An 18,370-nucleotide genomic window follows, 5' to 3' on the forward strand; every position below is an offset into this window, starting at 1 on the left:
ACGCATGACAACACACTTTGTCCGTGTTTGGCTCTCTCGCCGCACAGTGAAGCGTTCCCGCATTGACGTCACTTCTGGCTTCCCCCAAAACTTCAAAAGGAGTCGAAGGAATTTCCCCGCGATGTTCGAAATTATTGATATTTATCTGAACGGTATCGCACCTTCTTTTTTTAAACTGACGGTTCGAGATTACTAGTAGCCCAATATTTCCTTGTACAACAGTTGTTGGGAGGCTGTCACAGGCTCTTTAAGCATAGTTGGGGAAAGTATATTTTAGCATAATCTTGACTAAAACAAACGGATGCCATTCAAGTACACTTGAATATCCATGCCATAGCACACTGCTTACTGCATGGCTGTTGAGACCATACAAAGGTTCGCAACAGGCTCACAAATGTGAGAGTGGAAAAACTGGTTGGCATTCGGGCAAACCTAATGCTGTTTGAACCTGACACAGAGCTATCCTCAACAAGGCTAGACAGTGACACTGAAGAGCAAGACTCAGAGTTGGATGTTGATGAGGCCCAGGAAGAGCCTGTTGACTGAAAGGGTTTAGCAAAAATGCAGAGGATTGCTTGAAGATTTTTCATGTTTAATGGGACTTTTTGGAGGAAGAAGGGCTCTTTTCATTTAACATTTTGAATGGGACTTTGTGGGGATTTTTGGATGGAGGTGCATTTTTGTTAATTCTTTTAATGAGGGGTTGGGGGGGATGAGTAATATTTTAACTAAACATTCCTGTTTTTGTTCAATTAAAAAAATAATTGTTCAATCAAATAATTAAAACTTGTTCTGTTCTACTTAAAAAAAATTCAAAAGAAAATCTTTTGAAATATCATGTTTTTTGTTTAATTTTGCATTGAATATTTCCAAAATTCCCCAGCTTAACTTCCCATGGAAACTTTAAGGAGATTTACAAGAAGTGTTCTGCCCATTTGCAACCCTAGCAAAGATTTTCCATAGCAATGGGGGCTTTAAGTTCCATTACAACACAGCGACCTAGACTTCTGTAATATGACATACTTGTCAGTGAGACAGAATATTTGAGCGCAGTATAGTAACAAGAGTGATCTAAATCAAATACTTTGTAATCCTTTTTTGGCGATCCGATCAATTGCAGAGTTACTTACCTTACTTGGAGTTTTTGCCTACTGTTACCTAAAAATACATCTCTACCTATCTCTAGCTTTTCCGTCCGTAAATGATAAAGTATGTTTTTATATCATCGGATTGCTAGCTAGCTATATCCGACCGGCCCACTTCGGCGCCGGCCCATCGGGATTCGTCCCGAACGTCCCGATGGCCAGTCCGCCTATGGGTACAGGCAGCCATGGGGATTGCCAATTGCTGGGGCAACAGGGATTAGAGGTTACTTGACGCTTGTTTCTCTGAATAGTTCAGCAGTGCATTTTCAATCCAGTGTCTTTTGTTCAATGTCTCTCTTTGATTTAAGTATCCTCTTGTGTTGGAGGTTCAAGCGTTCCTCATTCTCCTGCTTATTCCTTCCCTGGATGTAATGACAGAGCTCTGACCTTATCACCGTCGTGCTGTTAGCAAGAAAAAGGCTTTATTTGTGATTTCAATTTCATTTCTTTAGATAAATAAATGATCAAAGTGATGTATTTTCCAAGTGCTTAACCATCTGCTGTCAGTCTTTCTAAAAAGCTATATATATATATATATATATATATATTAAAAAAAACATATGTAGTACCACATAAACATAGAAGATTATTCAAATAAGGCATTACATTGATCACATATTCGCACGCCCAATGCAATGTGTGCATCAGTACTACACAATTTACTATTACTACAATTTGACAACTGATAACCGATGAATATGATACCTGATTCGTTTACATATCAAATTTGTAAACATTTGCTGGTTCGTGCTACGTCCCAACAATTATTTTCATTGTTGCTCTGATTTACATCATCATAAATGTAATAATATTGACTCTTGGCCAGGGTTAACAAACAATTTGCATATGTCACCTTGGTCTCTAAGTGTTTTATGGCCTTTGCTTTTAAAATCATTATTTGCAAACTTACAAGATGACAAACAGACATCTGCTCATATATTTAAAACTATGTAAAAGGTACAAGTAACCTCAATCGGTTGATACAGTTTCATGGTTAAACATCAGTCAGTGCCATTTATGATTTTCAGTATGGAGCTGTAAATATGGACATAAACCACATTGACTGTAAAGTGTATATCTTTGGTGTTGATTATTGACCGATAGAAGTACGTAGTCGTTGTGTTCCATTTGTTGTGTTGCCTGGAACCTTGATGCTTACCTCAAACTAGGCAAAGTCCTTGGAGATGCTGCTGTCTTTGAAAACTAAACGTTTGAAGCCTGGAAACAAATAATTAAATGAGGCATGCCACCTGGATTCACAATAAGTGGTCTCTCAGAGGCTGAAAATTCCCCGACTGCTTGTTACAAAATATAACAACTCCACAGATACAAGGTGTGGTGTGCAAGTGCTAATCTTATATTCCGTAAAGACATATGGACCTTGCTGACCTTTTTGTCTTGTGATTTGCACCTGGCCTTAAATTGTAATAATGAAAAGATCACATATGTCATTGCTGGACTTGCATGTTAGATACAAACAACCTTTTAACCTTCTGTCCTCTCTACGTGTTTGGAAGAGTATCTCTCCGCTCTGTAGTCGATTCATCATATTATAATTTCTGGGAGCTTGACCTTTATTGCAGGAGAAAGGTTTTTTTGGAATGCGGGCTATGGGTACTGAAGAAAAAATCGTCTTGTGAAAATACTTTAAATGGTGCTACTTGTGTGGCTCATGGTTTTTTTTCAAGCACTTTTTTGAAAGTAGACGAGCCTTGGTTTGAGAGGCTAAGTGGTTTTTCCTTTTTTGAAATGTAGTATTTTTTATTATTTAGGAATAGAAATACTGGTCAGTTTGACCACCACTTTGTCAAGACTGAATTATCACAGTCTTTAAATAGTTTACTTATTCAATGTAGACATTTGTTTACAGTGCAATAACAATCACCACCTTACTAGTCAATCAATCAATCAATCAATGTTTATTTATATAGCCCAATATCACAAATGTTACATTTGTCTCAGTGTTCTTCACAGTGTGTACAGAATATCAGTATGACAATACGACACCCTCTGTCCTCAGACCCTCACATCGTACAGGGAAAAACTTCCGGGGAAAACCTACAGTTTCCCAGGATGGACAGACGTGCAATAGATGCCGTGTGTAAATTAGTTACTTGAAACCTCTTTATCATGATGTTTAATGAATTCAAATAATGTTCTCGTTAAACCTCTAGTGGACATGGGTGTCACTCAAATCGATGATGAGGTTAACAAGTTGATGCAAGAATTCTGAAAATGAGACAGTATTTATTATTATACAGTGCCATCGTTAACAATTGTATACCAGGATAAGAACTGTGTGTTGAAGCAGTACACTCTATTCAAGAACCATATATTTTTTTGCGTTATTGCTACATTGTTGACAACAAAGCGCCGAATCCCCGTCCTACGGGCAGATTGGGGAAGTGTGGCATATGGAAGACCGCTTGCCCGGTGTCGCTCGGGGGCCTGAGTCCTTCTGATCAAGGCTCAGCCCATGGATGGTGTGAGGCTGGTAACGGCCCCCGTCGCGCCGGGGTCCGGGTCGGCGTCCAAGTTCTTAGAGGGACAAGTGGCCTTCAGCCACACAAGATTGAGCAATAACAGGTCTGTGATGCCCTTAGATGTCCGGGGCTGCACGCGCGGCACACGGAGTGGATCAGCGTGTGTCTACCCTTCAAACTAGTGAAGGGTAGACAAGGCAAACTACTTAACGTTGGCTGGTGACAGCCCGTGAACAGAGGTTTCATAGAGTTGTATCATACTTTGTTAAACAATATACATTATTATTGACTAAGGGTAAATTACAACATTATCATGATTTTGTTTAAATGTAGTCATGTAAAATGTAATTTAATATAGATGTTTTCACAGCGATATATAATACTTATAGAGGGGATCATGTTGGTGTTTAACTACCTAACATAAAAAAAACACTTTAAGCGTCTTTGAGCATTAGGAAAAACGCTATAAAAATCCCTATTATTATTATTAAAGATATAAATGTGTTGGAGTACTTGCCAATAGAAGCGCAAGTGTTGCATAGTGATGTCATTATGTAACAGAAGTTAACAAAGGAGTCCAATGGAGTTTCAGGCAGGGGGAGAGTGTGTGGGAGAGAAACTCCCTCTGGAGGGAACTTTGGTATTTTAGCCTTTGCAGACCCTTTATGGCGCGTTTCCACTGCAGCGCGGAGCTCGCTTTAAGCGTGCCGAGCCGTGCGGGGCCCGTTTTTGGTTGCGTTTCCACTTGGCCTAGTACCGGCTAGCGGGTCCTAATTCACAGTTTATCTGGCCCCATAAAATTGTGGTTCTAGGGCCAGGAACAACCGGGCTGAGTATGCTAAACTAGATAGAGAATCGCTGGCAAGGGGGCTACAACTACAACAAGATGAACATATTTGACCGTGATTTAATTGTAATACACGTTTCAAAATGATGCCGAAGTAACAACATACTGATACCGGTTAGTAAAAACCATGAATTAATGCTTTGACAAGTCTGCAGACAGACGGCAGGTGAAAAACCTTTTTAAAATTCGTGTTTTCTAAATGGAGATTGGCTAAGCCAGGGGTCGGCAACCCGCGGCCCACGGGCCGCATGCGGCCCTTTAAGCCCTCTGCTCTGGCTCCCTTGAGCTTAGACAAAAATAAGAAGGAAATGAAATAAAATAAAAGTAGTTGTAGGACTATTTATATTTTGTTGCACGGTTGAAAATGTTTCTTATCTTGTATTTTGAGGTGATACTGTGACACATAAATAAAAAACAAAACGGTTTTAATTAGGTCAACTAAAATATGCGTCACATCCTGCGTCACGGTCCCGCGCGAGCGCCTTTTCTTGGAGGCGCTCGCGCGGAGACCCCCGGCTCGATGAGCGAACTATGGATAAATCAAAGAAAAGTACCGGAGGAACACAGGATTTAATTCTGTGTGGACAGAGTTATATGCTTTCACAGCAAACGATGCTGGTTTACCGGTATGTTTGATATGTAGAGAGAAGTTGTCAACGGTGCTGCAGCCTTTACGTATCGAGGAACAACAAGGGAGAGGAAGACAGCTGACGATCTTCAGTCATAATTCAATGGGGTATGTAATTTTATTTCAGAAACCACTTTTTGTTATATTCCATGGAATGCTCTTAACGTCCCGATAGCAATGAATATATTAAATGCTTTGACAATAAATACATACAAAAATGTATCTCTGGAAGCCGTAGCGCTGTAAAAAGTACGACCAATCATTTTAGCCGACCCGGCTAAAATAACTGGATGGCCTACCTGCCTGTCAGCCTTCCATCTGTGCACATTGCACAAACTTATCTCGTGGCCTCATTGATGATGCGCGTTCGTGTGTGTTGGAGGAGGGAATCTGTAAGAAAGTCTGAAGGAAGAGGCATATTTTTTCCGGTTGTGTATCTTCAAATTCTAGCGCACACGAGCTGGTTCCTCCATTCTTACCTACCCTACCTTTAACTCTTTTTAGGGTGCAGCTATATGTTTTATTTATTTCAAAGTGGGCCCATTTTAATAATATTTTTTTTTCCTTCAAATGTGCAGAGGACTCCCCAAGTGCTGTGTTTAATTTATTTTAAAGTAGGCCTGTGTATTATTTGTAATTCTCCTTATAGGAGTTCTTTGTTTCTTATTAGAGGTTAACAGTTTTATATAATGTAATAAATAGCCTAATAAATGCAAAAAAACTGTAGTTTTTGTCTGATATAACAACAAATACAACTTAGCTATCAAGCTATGAAATATGTTTTGCGGCTCCAGACAAAAAATGTTTGGGGAAAAAGGAGCAAAATGGCTCTTTTGGTCAAAAAGGTTGCAGACCCCTGGGCTAAGCTAACGTTGTAAATGCTCCGACCGGCCACACTCACAACAACGGCCTATAGAGACATAAATAAACCAGCGACTGTATTCGCCATGACACAGACAGTCTGTGGTTTGTACTTGTTTAACTTTTGTCTAGTTTCTGAACAGATATGAGGAGCTGTGAGCTGTGAGTGCTAACAGCTAACGGCTGTGTTGTTTTTCTAGGGCTCTCATTGAAGATGACGTCACGGCTCCGCCTACACTGCGTTACTATAGATACTACCCCAGTTCCTAAACTGTGATGGACATGCGCCATAAAGTGAGCCAGTCCTAACGAGGCCTAACCATACCGAGCGAGGCCAAGCGAGGCCTTGTAGTGGAAATACTGTACATGCACAAAACCTATACAACACACTACAGGAAAAGGAAAATGCCAAAGAGAATAATATTGCCTCTTTAAATAGCAAATAGTGGCTGTGTATTTAGCTAGCTAACTGGCGAGTAGCAAGCCCTTACAGATTGCTTAATTAACCAAATACAATGAACGTTGACTTATTTTCTACAGTATAGTTGTACATTTAACAAATACTGAAGAAAAAACCGTAATACATCTTTTTTATAGCGTTGTTATATTTATTAGTAGTTGCTGTTAATCACAGCCCCCACAATTGTGTTACGTAGCCAAAATAGTGGCCCATACTGTAAGTGCAAAAAGTTTCCGCTATGAGTGCTCCATCTGGGTACTAATAGTGCATTTTGCAATACTTCTCATCATGAAACACTAATGCACTCAAAAGAAGAAAAAGGAATTCCAAAAGTATGCACATTGAGTCACAACACTACACTGACGTTAAGAAACGGACTGTTAATTAAGGGGTGATTTCAAAGGAACATAGAAAGGGGGGTTTATCAATTTAACATGGAAAATATAGATTAATATCTGCCACAAAGACGAGTCATGTCTGCCTTTTGGTGGTTTTCCACCAGCTGTGGTCTTTCTATTATTGATGAGTGTACAGTCACTGCATTCAAATCAGGCTGACGGACAGGACTGGACTAGAAGACCTTCAGGCACACACACCATGCTCACATCACATAACATTTATTCTAAGACCCATTCTAACAGTGTATTTTAAGCAGGTAAACATACCAAGGTTAAAGTAGTGTTTTCTAGTTATTGCTTGTTTTCAGCACATTTATTACAAATGAAATATTTAACATCACTGCCAAATATCAATGTGTTTTTGTTCCAACTGAGCTGTGACTGTGGAGTATTAGTTTTTCTAATTTACTCTAGCATGACTCATGAATTAATTTTTCAAAACATTAAGCTCTGAACAATTAGTGTTGTTCAGAGCAGATTTGCATCTCTCATTCATTCAAGCAAATGGCACGTTTTGGCACATGTGTAAAAAGTTTGAAAATGGCAACATTAACCACCTTCACATAGCTTGCTGATCAAATTGTCATTCACTATTAAGGAATATTTAATCGTTTGAGCAATGACATGCAAAATTATCCATTCAGGTGTAAAAATCTCTCACACATGCATGTGTTTTTCATGAATGTCACTTTGTGGCACAGATTTTGTCTTTTTTATAGTGCAACATGCAACACATTGCTACACAGGTAAATGTACTCTATTCCTAGAAATTTGTATAATCTTATGTAATGTATGTCAACTTTGACCCACTGTTTTTAAATGGGAATTTAAAAGCAATAGCATTCATTGAGACAACATTTGTTTTTTACAGTAAGCAGTCGGTGTAGAGTAAAAGGGAACAAACTGAATTTTTTTCCAGAACAACTGTGGCGGCTCAATTTCCAGTTCAGTTTGGGTCGACGAGATGGTCAGCGTATGTTTTGGTCATTGGATTTTCTTTTCTCTAAATGATATTCAAAAACAAAAAAGGACTGGATATTTAATTTTCGTTTTAAAATTGAAAAAATAAAAATTGAAATACAAGGCGTTTTTCTTTATCATAGTCAAGAAGGGATTAACTAAACTTAAAAAACGGGATGATTTTCATTTTCTACTTCTCAAAACTAAAAATAAAGCCACTAGTGAACTGAAACGGGAAAATAAAACAATCGGGAAGTTTGTTCATGATGGCTCACTTCAGTGATAGTGATGACATCGTTGCAAAATGATTAGTCATTTTCAAGATTGAGTTACAATGATAAACTGGAGTGGCAAAGGATCAGCTGCATGACCCCGCCATCAAGTACTTCATCCAAAAGGACAGGAGGAGGGACTTTGTGTTTAAGTGATTTGGTCATCAAAGGTAGGCCTAAGTCATTTTCAATGTGGGCCGCCGTGCCGACTTAATTCATTTTGAATTGTTACTTGGCTGTGGGTACCCTGTCATGATAGGTGTTTATATACAGTAAATGGTGTTTTGTGTGGTAGAGGGTCGCTGTCATTTATGCGCTTTGCACCCCGGGCCGCTGTTTTGATATTCCGCTGAAGTATACGCTGTCACGTAATAACTCTTCTTTTTTCGAGGGAAGGGGGGGGGGGCCTAGGTATAAAAGTCACGGCTCGCCATTGGCTTTTGCAGACATGCAATACAGTTGTGATGTCCCAAAGACTACAGAAAAGGTATCCACTGTGAGGGAGGCAGGATAACTTTTTAAAAGCGGTTACTTTTATCGTTGCCCTCCCCTTCCCCTCTGCCTTCCATGTGCAGGCGTACTGTTGAGGCTGGCCAGACCAGGAGGAGCAGGAAGGAGCTGCTTTTTCCGAGAGAGGATCAAAGACTGGGAGAGAGAGCGATAGTGTGGCTGAACATCCCTCAGCATGAAGAAAAGCAGTAGTGCACAGGGGGTTACACCAGGCGATGTGAGTATTGATTCCCCCAACCGTCCATCTGAGCGAACATTAATCCATCTATTCATTCGTTACACAGCTACTCCCAATTGGTTTCTATCTGAAACTCACCTCTAAAGTTTACAGCCTAATCCTGCAGTTTGCACAGTTGTACATTGTGTAGCCTCAAGATGTCCTGCCGAACTAGGACAAAGTGAGCAAGGGCCCCCTCTACTAAAAGTCAATGGCATTTTTTTATTGGATTTTGTAATATTGCAGAAAATTAAATCTGTGGCAAAGACAAGATTGTTTTTTAAATGTTGAAGTTAAAAGCATCAATCTGGTGCACGTTGAGCACAAAATTAAGAGATCTATAGATACATCTCCCATATGAAACAGAACTGTAAACAGATTTTCTTTTTCTTTATGGATATTTTACAAATCACTCCCCTTTTTAAACTGTATTCTTGTTTATTAACAACTTTTTTTACTGTCATATAGTATTTTATACCTGTTTTTCCTTTATTCTCTTATTTTTTTATAATGATCATATCAAGGTGTGCCTTAACCTGACTGAGCTGAGGTTATCAGCCTCTCAGTCTGTCAGCAGAGAGCTCTCTTCCACCTGTTTGTAGAAACAGCTCCTTATATTTGTTAGCTTAGCTAGCTAACCAGATCCTAATAACAACATTCCCCAGTACCGCTCTCTCTCTCTCTCTCTCTCTCTCTCTCTCTCTCTCTCTCTCTCTCTCTCTCTCTCTCTCTCTCTCTCTCTCTCTCTCTCTCTCTCTCTCTCTCTCTCTCTCTCTCTCTCTCGCTCAAACAAAATGCGCTCGTGCCACACACGCACACAGCCGAGCTTGAGTGACACACAAAGACCCAGAAGTAGTTGTACTGTAATGTAGCATATTATTTTCGATGGCGTTATTTTATGATCAGTATGACAGATGAGCAAATTGCCACTGGGCTTACAACTAAAGACACAGCCACGCAAAAAACTGCGGCATGTGTACGGCTCCTTATGTGTACTGCAATTTTTGAAGTGCTGGAGCGGTGTTCCGGTGCTCTCCGTCAGCACTACACCACGTGATGACACGTTACGCTCGTGTTGTGTTCAAGGAACCTGTCCTTAGCCAGGAAAAACAGGCACTCGCTTGTTTAATTCTTTTGCGTTCTAGATTTCTTTAATTTGTTTTCTTTTTTCGTGTGTTTATAAATTACCTCGAGGGCCGTATAAAATGGTCTCGCGGCCCGTATACGGGAGGTTCCTCACCCCTGCTATAAACAGTGCTTGCCAAACACCACCGCTAAGCTAACGGCGGCTAATGTTTGGCGTGAGGACGTTAAGTAGTCTCATTAAGCCCCTTGTTAGCAACTGCGTTTTAAAAAAAAAAGTTTTACACCTAAAAGCTTTGTACATTAGAAGTGGGGTAATTCTCTGAGAAGTTTTATGTCACAGTACAACAGGCTAATATCTCTTCAGCTTGTTTTAACCACAGACCTTATTTCAGGCATCTAACCACCAAACACGTTTACAAAAATCATTGACTTTTAGACGAGGGAACCTAAATTGCTAAACCATTTTCTGGTTTGAGGACTCATTCCTGCTCTACTCTGTTGGGAATACACTAAGTTAGAAAGCTGCAGGATGTCCACTTGGTGGTGACTCAGAAACAGATGACTGTACTGTACACAACAGACCTCTTTACAGCAGGACACGACGCAGAGATCGAGAGTGGTGTCTGTTGGGACAGGGAGGTGAAGGACAGTGCACGTGTGTGTGCGCCAAAGAGAGAGTTAGGGAGATGTCTGAGAGGCTGAGTTGACGAGGGATGAAGAGTTTAGACGGAGGTAGAGGAGAGGAGGAAAGGTGTTAAAGGATGGTTCACACCAGGACACCCTGAGTAGAAATTTGGAAAAGCGGGGGGAAGAACAGAGATCTGACGGAGAGGCCCATCTGTTTAGCCTCCACGTCACCGGTGTTTATGACTAGGCAGACAGGCCACATCACTTACAGTGTCCAACAGGACCTTTAGAGGCAGAGCTGCATCCTGGACGAAGGAAGTGTTCCTGCTGTGACTGGCCTCCATCACCACACAAAACCCCTTCTACAGTTTAAAGGGGCGCTATTATGCTTTTTTAGGTTTTTCCATTTCCTGTAGTGTGTAATAAATGTATGTGCATGTTAATGGTCATGCAAATAAACACCCCCCCCCCCCCCCCCCGTTCTGAAACACATCGATTGGACTCCTTCGTTTACTTCAGTAGCATAGTGACAACACGAGTTCTATTGGCTAGCGCTCTAACACATTGGACTTGATAGGTTAACAGGCCGGACAGCTAACCCATCAGAACAGACTGCTGGTTTCAGACAGAGGGTGAAAAGAGGTGCTGCGGCACAGGCAGTATGAGGAAAATAAAGAGCTTTTTGAACATTAAAGCATGGAGACATGTCCCAGTAGAGCCACAGAATACAAATATGAACATTTGAAAATTAGCATAATATTTCCTCTTTATGCCAGGCTAGTAACTTAATGTTTAAGGTAATGCTAAAATAAAATGAATAATGGTGTTCATATTTCATTTAAACTCAGTTTAATTCAGTATAATGGCCATTTACATCAGGATTATGTTAATGTTCATACCAACAATGATTCAGCTAATGGCAGACACATTTTCAAGCACGACAGATTCTCACTTCGGAATGAAAACTTGAATTAACGGTGCAGTCCACCATAATAGGGGAAGATTGCTGATATCTGAACACGAAACCCATTCAAATAGCCCTTCTGTCCATTTGTGCTCCTTCAGATTTTGCAAGTTTTATCGTCGCTCTCATGCTTCCACTGCCTTTCTCTTTATTTGTCCATAGCGTTTCCTTTGCTTGAATAGTGTGGTGTGGCGGATAGGGCTGTATCGAATGGTATAACCCTAATAACAATATTAATTATTAATAATAATTTAGAAACACAGGACCTGCAGTAGTCCACCTTACCTTCACCTCTCCATCACACACTCTATCACTTAAACACATACATAAATGTCTCTGAAATGGTCACAGTCATTAATAAAGTGATATTGAAATAAGACCAGATGTAACAATTTCCAATAATAACATATCAATTTTTTCATCTTGTGTAATATTCTACTTCGATCCATATTTGTAACTAAATATACACTTTTTATTAGCTGACATTTAAAGATTCATACAATTTGAAAATGAACTCTTCTCTCAAATTGGGGTTCAACAAGTAATCCATTACCAAATTAGTTGCCAACTAATTCAGTCGTCGATTCGTTGGTGACGTCATCACGTGTGTTTGCGCCGTTAAGCTTCAACGTTATTGGTGTTTTTATCAGTACTGGAGACATTTAAAAAATATGTCACGTATTATTGCTACAAAAACATTATATTGCAGTCTTAGTGTCACCAACTCGTTTCTAATATGCAAAAAGACAAACAAATGCGTCTATGATGTATTTTCGATCAGACGAGATCTCTCTCCCCCGTCTGTGTTTGAGGGGGCGGGGCAGTTTACACACACGCGGCTGCTACATGCAGCAACACACTGAGGAGATGGCGGAGAGAACGCGCTCCAAGGTGTGGTTAAACTTTACCCGTCTCGATGTGGACAATGCTCGTTGCCAAAAGTGCAATAAGAGTTTAGCATGTAAGGCGGTAACTCGAGCAATTTGTCTAAACATTTAGCAAAAGTGCACCACATTCAGACGGAGGAATGCACCGGGTTCGACTGTCTTTCTAGCAGCTCTGTAGCCCCATCCACGAGTAACGTTTCCACGTCAGGTGTTATGTATGCTAGCAGCAACACACGGAGTTAACTACATTATACAAACATGGGTTAATGATTAGAGGTAACTGAGTTATTTATTTTGTTAAAGTTTCAGCTATTCTGTTTACACTTCTGTCATCAGATTATTTAATACGATTTGTTAAAACATTGTTGTTTCTTTTGATGTGAAATATTATTTATTCAATTTAAATAAAAAGCAATGTTAATTTTGTTCAAAATGTGTTAAGTTAATTTAATATTTATTTTTGAATCAAGTATTCATCTTTATTGTCTTCATTGTTAGTTTCCACATGCCTAAAACAACCTCAAGCTAAATCTAAAAGTTGACTGCTAAATAAGAGCGTTTGAGAAATTGTGCAAGGCATACAGTAATCGTCCGAATTGTCGATTAATTGTTTAATTAATCGATGGATTAATCGATTTTCAAATTAGTCGTTTGTTGCAGCCCTACTCTCAAATACGGTTTGCAGTTTAAAAAAACATCAACATGTAATTCATTTCTTTTATTTCTTTTAGGTTTTTCTGTTAAATAATTGATGTGTCCACGTCCGCCAGAAGGTAATACCCGAGTTCAAAATATACACAGCGTAGGTTCTGGTTTTACCATATTTTCAGAAGTGTGAAAAGGCACATGTTCTGCCCTCACTGTTGTTATGCAGACAGATAACTCTACTTGGGCGGGGCCGCCCAGGTATATTAACGTCCGCCAAAGTATATAGCGCGACCCATTTAGGTTTAATCTTTTTTTATCAGTCCGCGAGCACAACGCCATCTGCGATCGATTAACTACCCCTCGTGTACCTGTTCACTGTGCTATTGCGTGAAGGGTCTGCTTTATACGCTCCGCAGTAAATCCGCAGCGACGTTTTTCAATGTAAGTCTTTTCAATTGGCTGCTACTAACAAAAGAAGAAGTAAAACAAAAAGCAACAGCACCATGTGCTGGCTGGAGTAAGACAGCGTCTTAGACAGCACAGCACATCTCAATTAATTGACAGGACAAATTGTCCACGATGTTGGCGATAACTCAATACATCCCTGAAATACATTGAATACATTCAATATATCGGCCATTTCAAGCAACATTTACTTTTTTATTTATTTTGCAGAAAAGTCATGTGTGATTCTTTAACCTGTTAAACCCCATGCCCCCGCCCCCAGGGGCAAACCACAACAATATTCACGAAACGGTCTCAGGGCTTCTTAACATTTAACAACCTATTAATGTGTTATACCCACTTAACGGGAAGAAACTCAGCTAACTGACGATATGAACAATTTTTACCGAAACAAAACACAACTCTAATGCTGAGCGTCTGAATTAGCACTAAGCGAAAGATTGCTAACGCACTTCGCACATAACTCACGGTAGCAATATTTTATACTTCATCGAATCTGCACAAACTCATATGTAAGCTGAGATTCCACAGATTCCAATGGTGTAAGTTTCATCACTGTGCGACCAAAACTCACGGCAGCTAAGGCAAGCAAAGACAAAACACAACTTCACTTTACGGGGCCGAAACGGCAAATACGTCTTACCTTTGCTGTTTTCTGATCAAAAGCTGTGTTCAATGGCATTAAAACTAAAACCAATGTCTCTGTGTCGCTTTGAAATGATTACTGATAATCAATCAGAACATTTATGTCAATAAGAGTAGTTTTCATTTAGAGTGTATGACGGCTGTAACCCAGCTTCCGGTTTTGGGCATCACTCTCATTCACCATTGGTAATGTTTAGATGGATTTATGAACTTTCCCTCGATTCTATTGGCTCTAACGGTTCAAAGGGCGTGTCAATTACCAAAATCGACCGATGGGTTCCAGAGGTATAGAAAATCAATCAATCAATGTTTATTTATATAGCCCAATATCACAAATGTTACATTTGTCTCAGTGGACTTCACAGTTTGTACAGAATATCAGTATGACAATACGACACCCTCTGTCCTTAGACCCTCACATCGTACAAGGAAAAACTTCTAGAGAAAACCCACAGTTTAAAGGGAAAAATGGGAGAAACCTCAGGGAGAGCAACAGAGGAGGGATCCCTCTCCCAGGATGGACAGACGTGCAATAGATGCCGTGTGTAAATCGAAGAGATAATACATTTTACAGCGTAGGTAGACCAAATGTTTGGAAATGCATGTGTCTATAATAAGAAGATGAATCCACGAGGATGTCACCCAAATGACCCCCGAGGTGTTTTTTTTCTTTCTAAACCTCTCTAAAAAGGTCAAATCTCACTTGTTTTGCATCAATCTTGATACAGGGTACTTATTATATGTTATAGTTTGGATTCCTAAAGCTTTTTGTCTACTATCCCATCATTCAAGGGTGGTTTTCACTATAAGTAAAATAAAAACATCTATATTGATTCTGACTTTTCTACATCCAACTCACAGGTTTATCATTGCTTTGAGAGAAGAAATAATTAATTTACCTCTTTTAGAGGTGAAGATATAGTCATTTGTTCTGGGCATGTCATTTTCTAGCCTGAAACCTGAAAAACAGGCATGAGGTCTGCAACACTCCAATTTTATACAACCAGAAGAATTAAAGTGGTCTATTCCTTTTTGTTTCTTTTACTCTTATTAGATTCTGTTTTCGCGTCCACTAGAAGTACCGTTTTTTTTATAGACACTCTCTTACCATTATAGTATACAAAATGTACCTAGCATAGGTGCTACAGTATGAATTGACCATATATTTGTATGTGTGGGCTAGCCTCTTCCATTACTGTTTCCAACCTCTCTTTGATGCTTCATCTTCAGCCCCTTTTCCTTTGCTGCTTTCCTCCAGGTGTGATAAAAAACATCTGGCAGCTTTAAAAGAGTGTGGGACAAATTGTCCAAAATGTTAGCAACAACACAATACGTTGAATATATATATTACATTTTTTTCAGAAATGTGATTCTCTAAAGATTGCCTTTCCTCGACACTCCAATAGAGATTCAATAATTAAGTGGTCTCCTTTTTGCTTCTTTTACTCCTCTCAGATTCAATTATACAGACACCACATCAATCCATGCTGTTAGAGCTCCCCTCCTAAAGCTGCCTCACTTAGAGCACCTTCTTCAAAAAGGCTTTTTGGAAGCCTCCCAGAGAACACTGGAGTTGTTTGGACTCAGCGGCCAACAAAGGCCTTTCATCTTCATCGTGAAAACACCCACTCCACCTCTGTTTGACACTAACTCTATCTCAGGCTTTGTACCTTTCATCTCTTCCCGTCCCTTTATGACCATGTTCCGGTGAATAGGTTTCTAAATGTACAGTTGTTTTGACTTCTAAAAGTATCCTTATCCTGGCTTACACACAGGCTTTCACTCAAAGTGAATCAGCAGTATTCCCTCTCCTGCTGCCATTTCGATCACTGACGTGGGATCAATGAAATCTGGGATTACGTGTCGAGATGTCAGAGGTGCAATCGATTACAATTGACAACAAATTTGGCAGCGCGGGCACCGTGACGCATCAACAAGAGACTATTTAGTTCTCTGCTTTGTTTGACAAGAGTGATTGTAAGCGGATCAGGTGTCGGAACAGAGACACGTTTTGCCACATCTAATGTTAACCCTTTTCCCTGGGAGAGGACAAATCTGTCTTTATAAAGAGAGGCACAATAAATCAGACAAATTGCATTTCCTAGAAGGAGCAGGCGACTCAGCAGAGCTGTGTTTACAGGCAATCTGGAAAGGAAGACAGACACACGCCTCTTTCTGATTCTGACTGTCACTACTGTTCACTCTGTCATTCAGAAAACAACCATCCCTGCTCCCCATTTAGAAGTTCACTCTCTATTCATGCTTCTTCTTTGCTCCACTGTTGTTGAGTCCCTGCGATTACTGTTGGTCACCACTTTCTGTCTGTCTTGATTTATTAGATCAGTGTTGGCTTTCATCATGTGAGGCCACTCTGTCTTACCTCACCCACTCATTAATTAGAATTTCCGCAGTTCTCCTTTTTGACCTTCATCTCCCAGAGGTCTGGCAACACACTGTCATTTTCAAAGAGGATCTATCTGTCCTCTCTGAAGAGACATTTTGATTTTTTGATGCAATTAAAAGGACGTTGTATTGGTAGAGGACAGCTGGCTTGGAAATATACCTGAGTAACAGTTTCCCCATACACATCACCTCAATAAGACTGTTTTCAAAGTGACTGTTTACCACGCTTAGGTTAATGCCTTTTTACTTATCCCTCTTTTTGTTTTCATCCCCCCCAATCGGAATTATGTTTTTGGGTGGTTTGGCTCTTCGACCAATTCTTGTGAACGCGAGTTCTCAGGAACACATAAATCAAATTTCTTCAGATTAGGCACAAACACTCACTTGGACTCATGGATTATCTTGTCATATTTTGGCGAGCATGGCCACTGTGACTTCACGTCCAGCACATTCTAGTGAATGTGGTATTTTAGGAATGTCTGGAGGAGATTTGGCACAAAAAGGAATGTTATGTAAATAATGATTCTAAAAACATTTCACTTAGCTTTTGGCAGAGTGCCATGGACCCGACTTTGAAAATCATCACACAATAGATTACAGATCAGTTGATTTTTTTTGTAAAATGTAATTCTAGTAGGATACTCTTAGAACACTGCCATGTTGTGCACTGTGAAGGTGAACACTTGTGCACGTGCAGTGTGTCTATTTTGACCGTAGAGTCTATGCTCTTACCAGAACTAGCCAGCCATGTAATTGTTTGCACTAGCAAATGTTGTAGCAAATCCTTCTACTACTCAATCAGACAAATACAATGAATGGAAGATGATTTTTAACACTAGTATAGTGGTACGTGTATCGAATATAGGAAAATATCCCCATGTACAACTTATATTTGTATAGTGCTGTGTTGGCTGAAGCAATCACAGCTCTATGCACCGCCCCTGTAACGTAGCCAAGATGGCAACTGTTGATTGTTAGAAGTGTCCATAGTTCCATACTCAACTTTTAACCATTATGATTGCATCATCTGGGTCCTGGATCGTAGAACAAAACATGAAAATCTCTTCAGCCACAAATTGTATTTCAGGCTTCAAAACACAAACGTGTTAAAAAAAACGTTAACTTTGAGAACAGGGAACTAGAAGTGATAAAATGCCAACTAATTTCTGCATTTTAGGACTCATTCATGCACCACTATATAGGCCTCAAAACTCCAATAATGGTCAGGCTACACTATCTACTGGCAACTTTTTCACAGATTTTACAGGGTATCCGCGGGGTCTTAAAAAGTATTAAAAGTTGATAAATCAATTTTGCGAAAATTAAGGGTATTAAACAGCATTTTCCAAGGTATTAAGAAGGTCCACAGCAATGACGACATGAAACACCCTTTAATTTACTGAAACGACATGTAGGGAAACCCCCTCAAGGCGGCCCCATGCGCGCCATAAAATGCTGCTTCTTATTTTAACTTTCGTTGCCTTGCTCCACCTGAACTGTTAATACACGAGAGTCTGTCGATGGGGATCAAAGCTGTCCGGTCCCACATGCTTAGTGCTAGCCAGAAAGCCTCGGCGTTTAAGTCCCGACTCTCCCGATGGCCAATCCGTGCCTCCCCTGACTGCACTTCGCTGACACACACCGCTGCAGTGCAGACTCTCTGCACGGAGGAGTCCGGGCGATGCTGCTCCTCCAAGGAAGGGACACATGTTCACTAAGCCAAACTATATCCGGTCACAGAGGTCTGCTATTTTAAAGTAAATTCAACATAAATGGACCCTAAATATACAGTAGTCTATATTAAGAACCAGAAAAGTCTTAAGATATACGTACAGTATATCGTTTTTTGTAAACGTATGACAAA

At 40.0% G+C, this 18,370-nt stretch overlaps 1 protein-coding gene across 3 annotated transcripts in view; it reads left to right on the forward strand.

Annotated features, from left to right (window-relative positions):
* LOC307018009 (3',5'-cyclic-AMP phosphodiesterase 4B-like) overlaps positions 1-18,370 on the forward strand; it is a 78,886-nt gene that overhangs the window by 12,215 nt on the left and 48,301 nt on the right. For 2 of the 3 annotated variants that reach the window (XM_079648032.1, XM_079648033.1), the window contains exon 2: positions 8,630-8,781. The exons of the other annotated variant lie outside the window; for it this stretch is intronic. In XM_079648032.1, the coding sequence (XP_079504158.1) occupies positions 8,740-8,781 (42 nt within the window). In that variant the 5' untranslated portion in view covers positions 8,630-8,739. The remainder of the gene's footprint in view (positions 1-8,629; positions 8,782-18,370) is intronic. 3 annotated transcript variants of the gene reach the window in all.

Source organism: Notothenia rossii (genome assembly GCF_949606895.1).
Source record: "Notothenia rossii genome assembly, chromosome: 9".
In the NCBI taxonomy this organism is placed as follows: domain Eukaryota; kingdom Metazoa; phylum Chordata; class Actinopteri; order Perciformes; family Nototheniidae; genus Notothenia; species Notothenia rossii.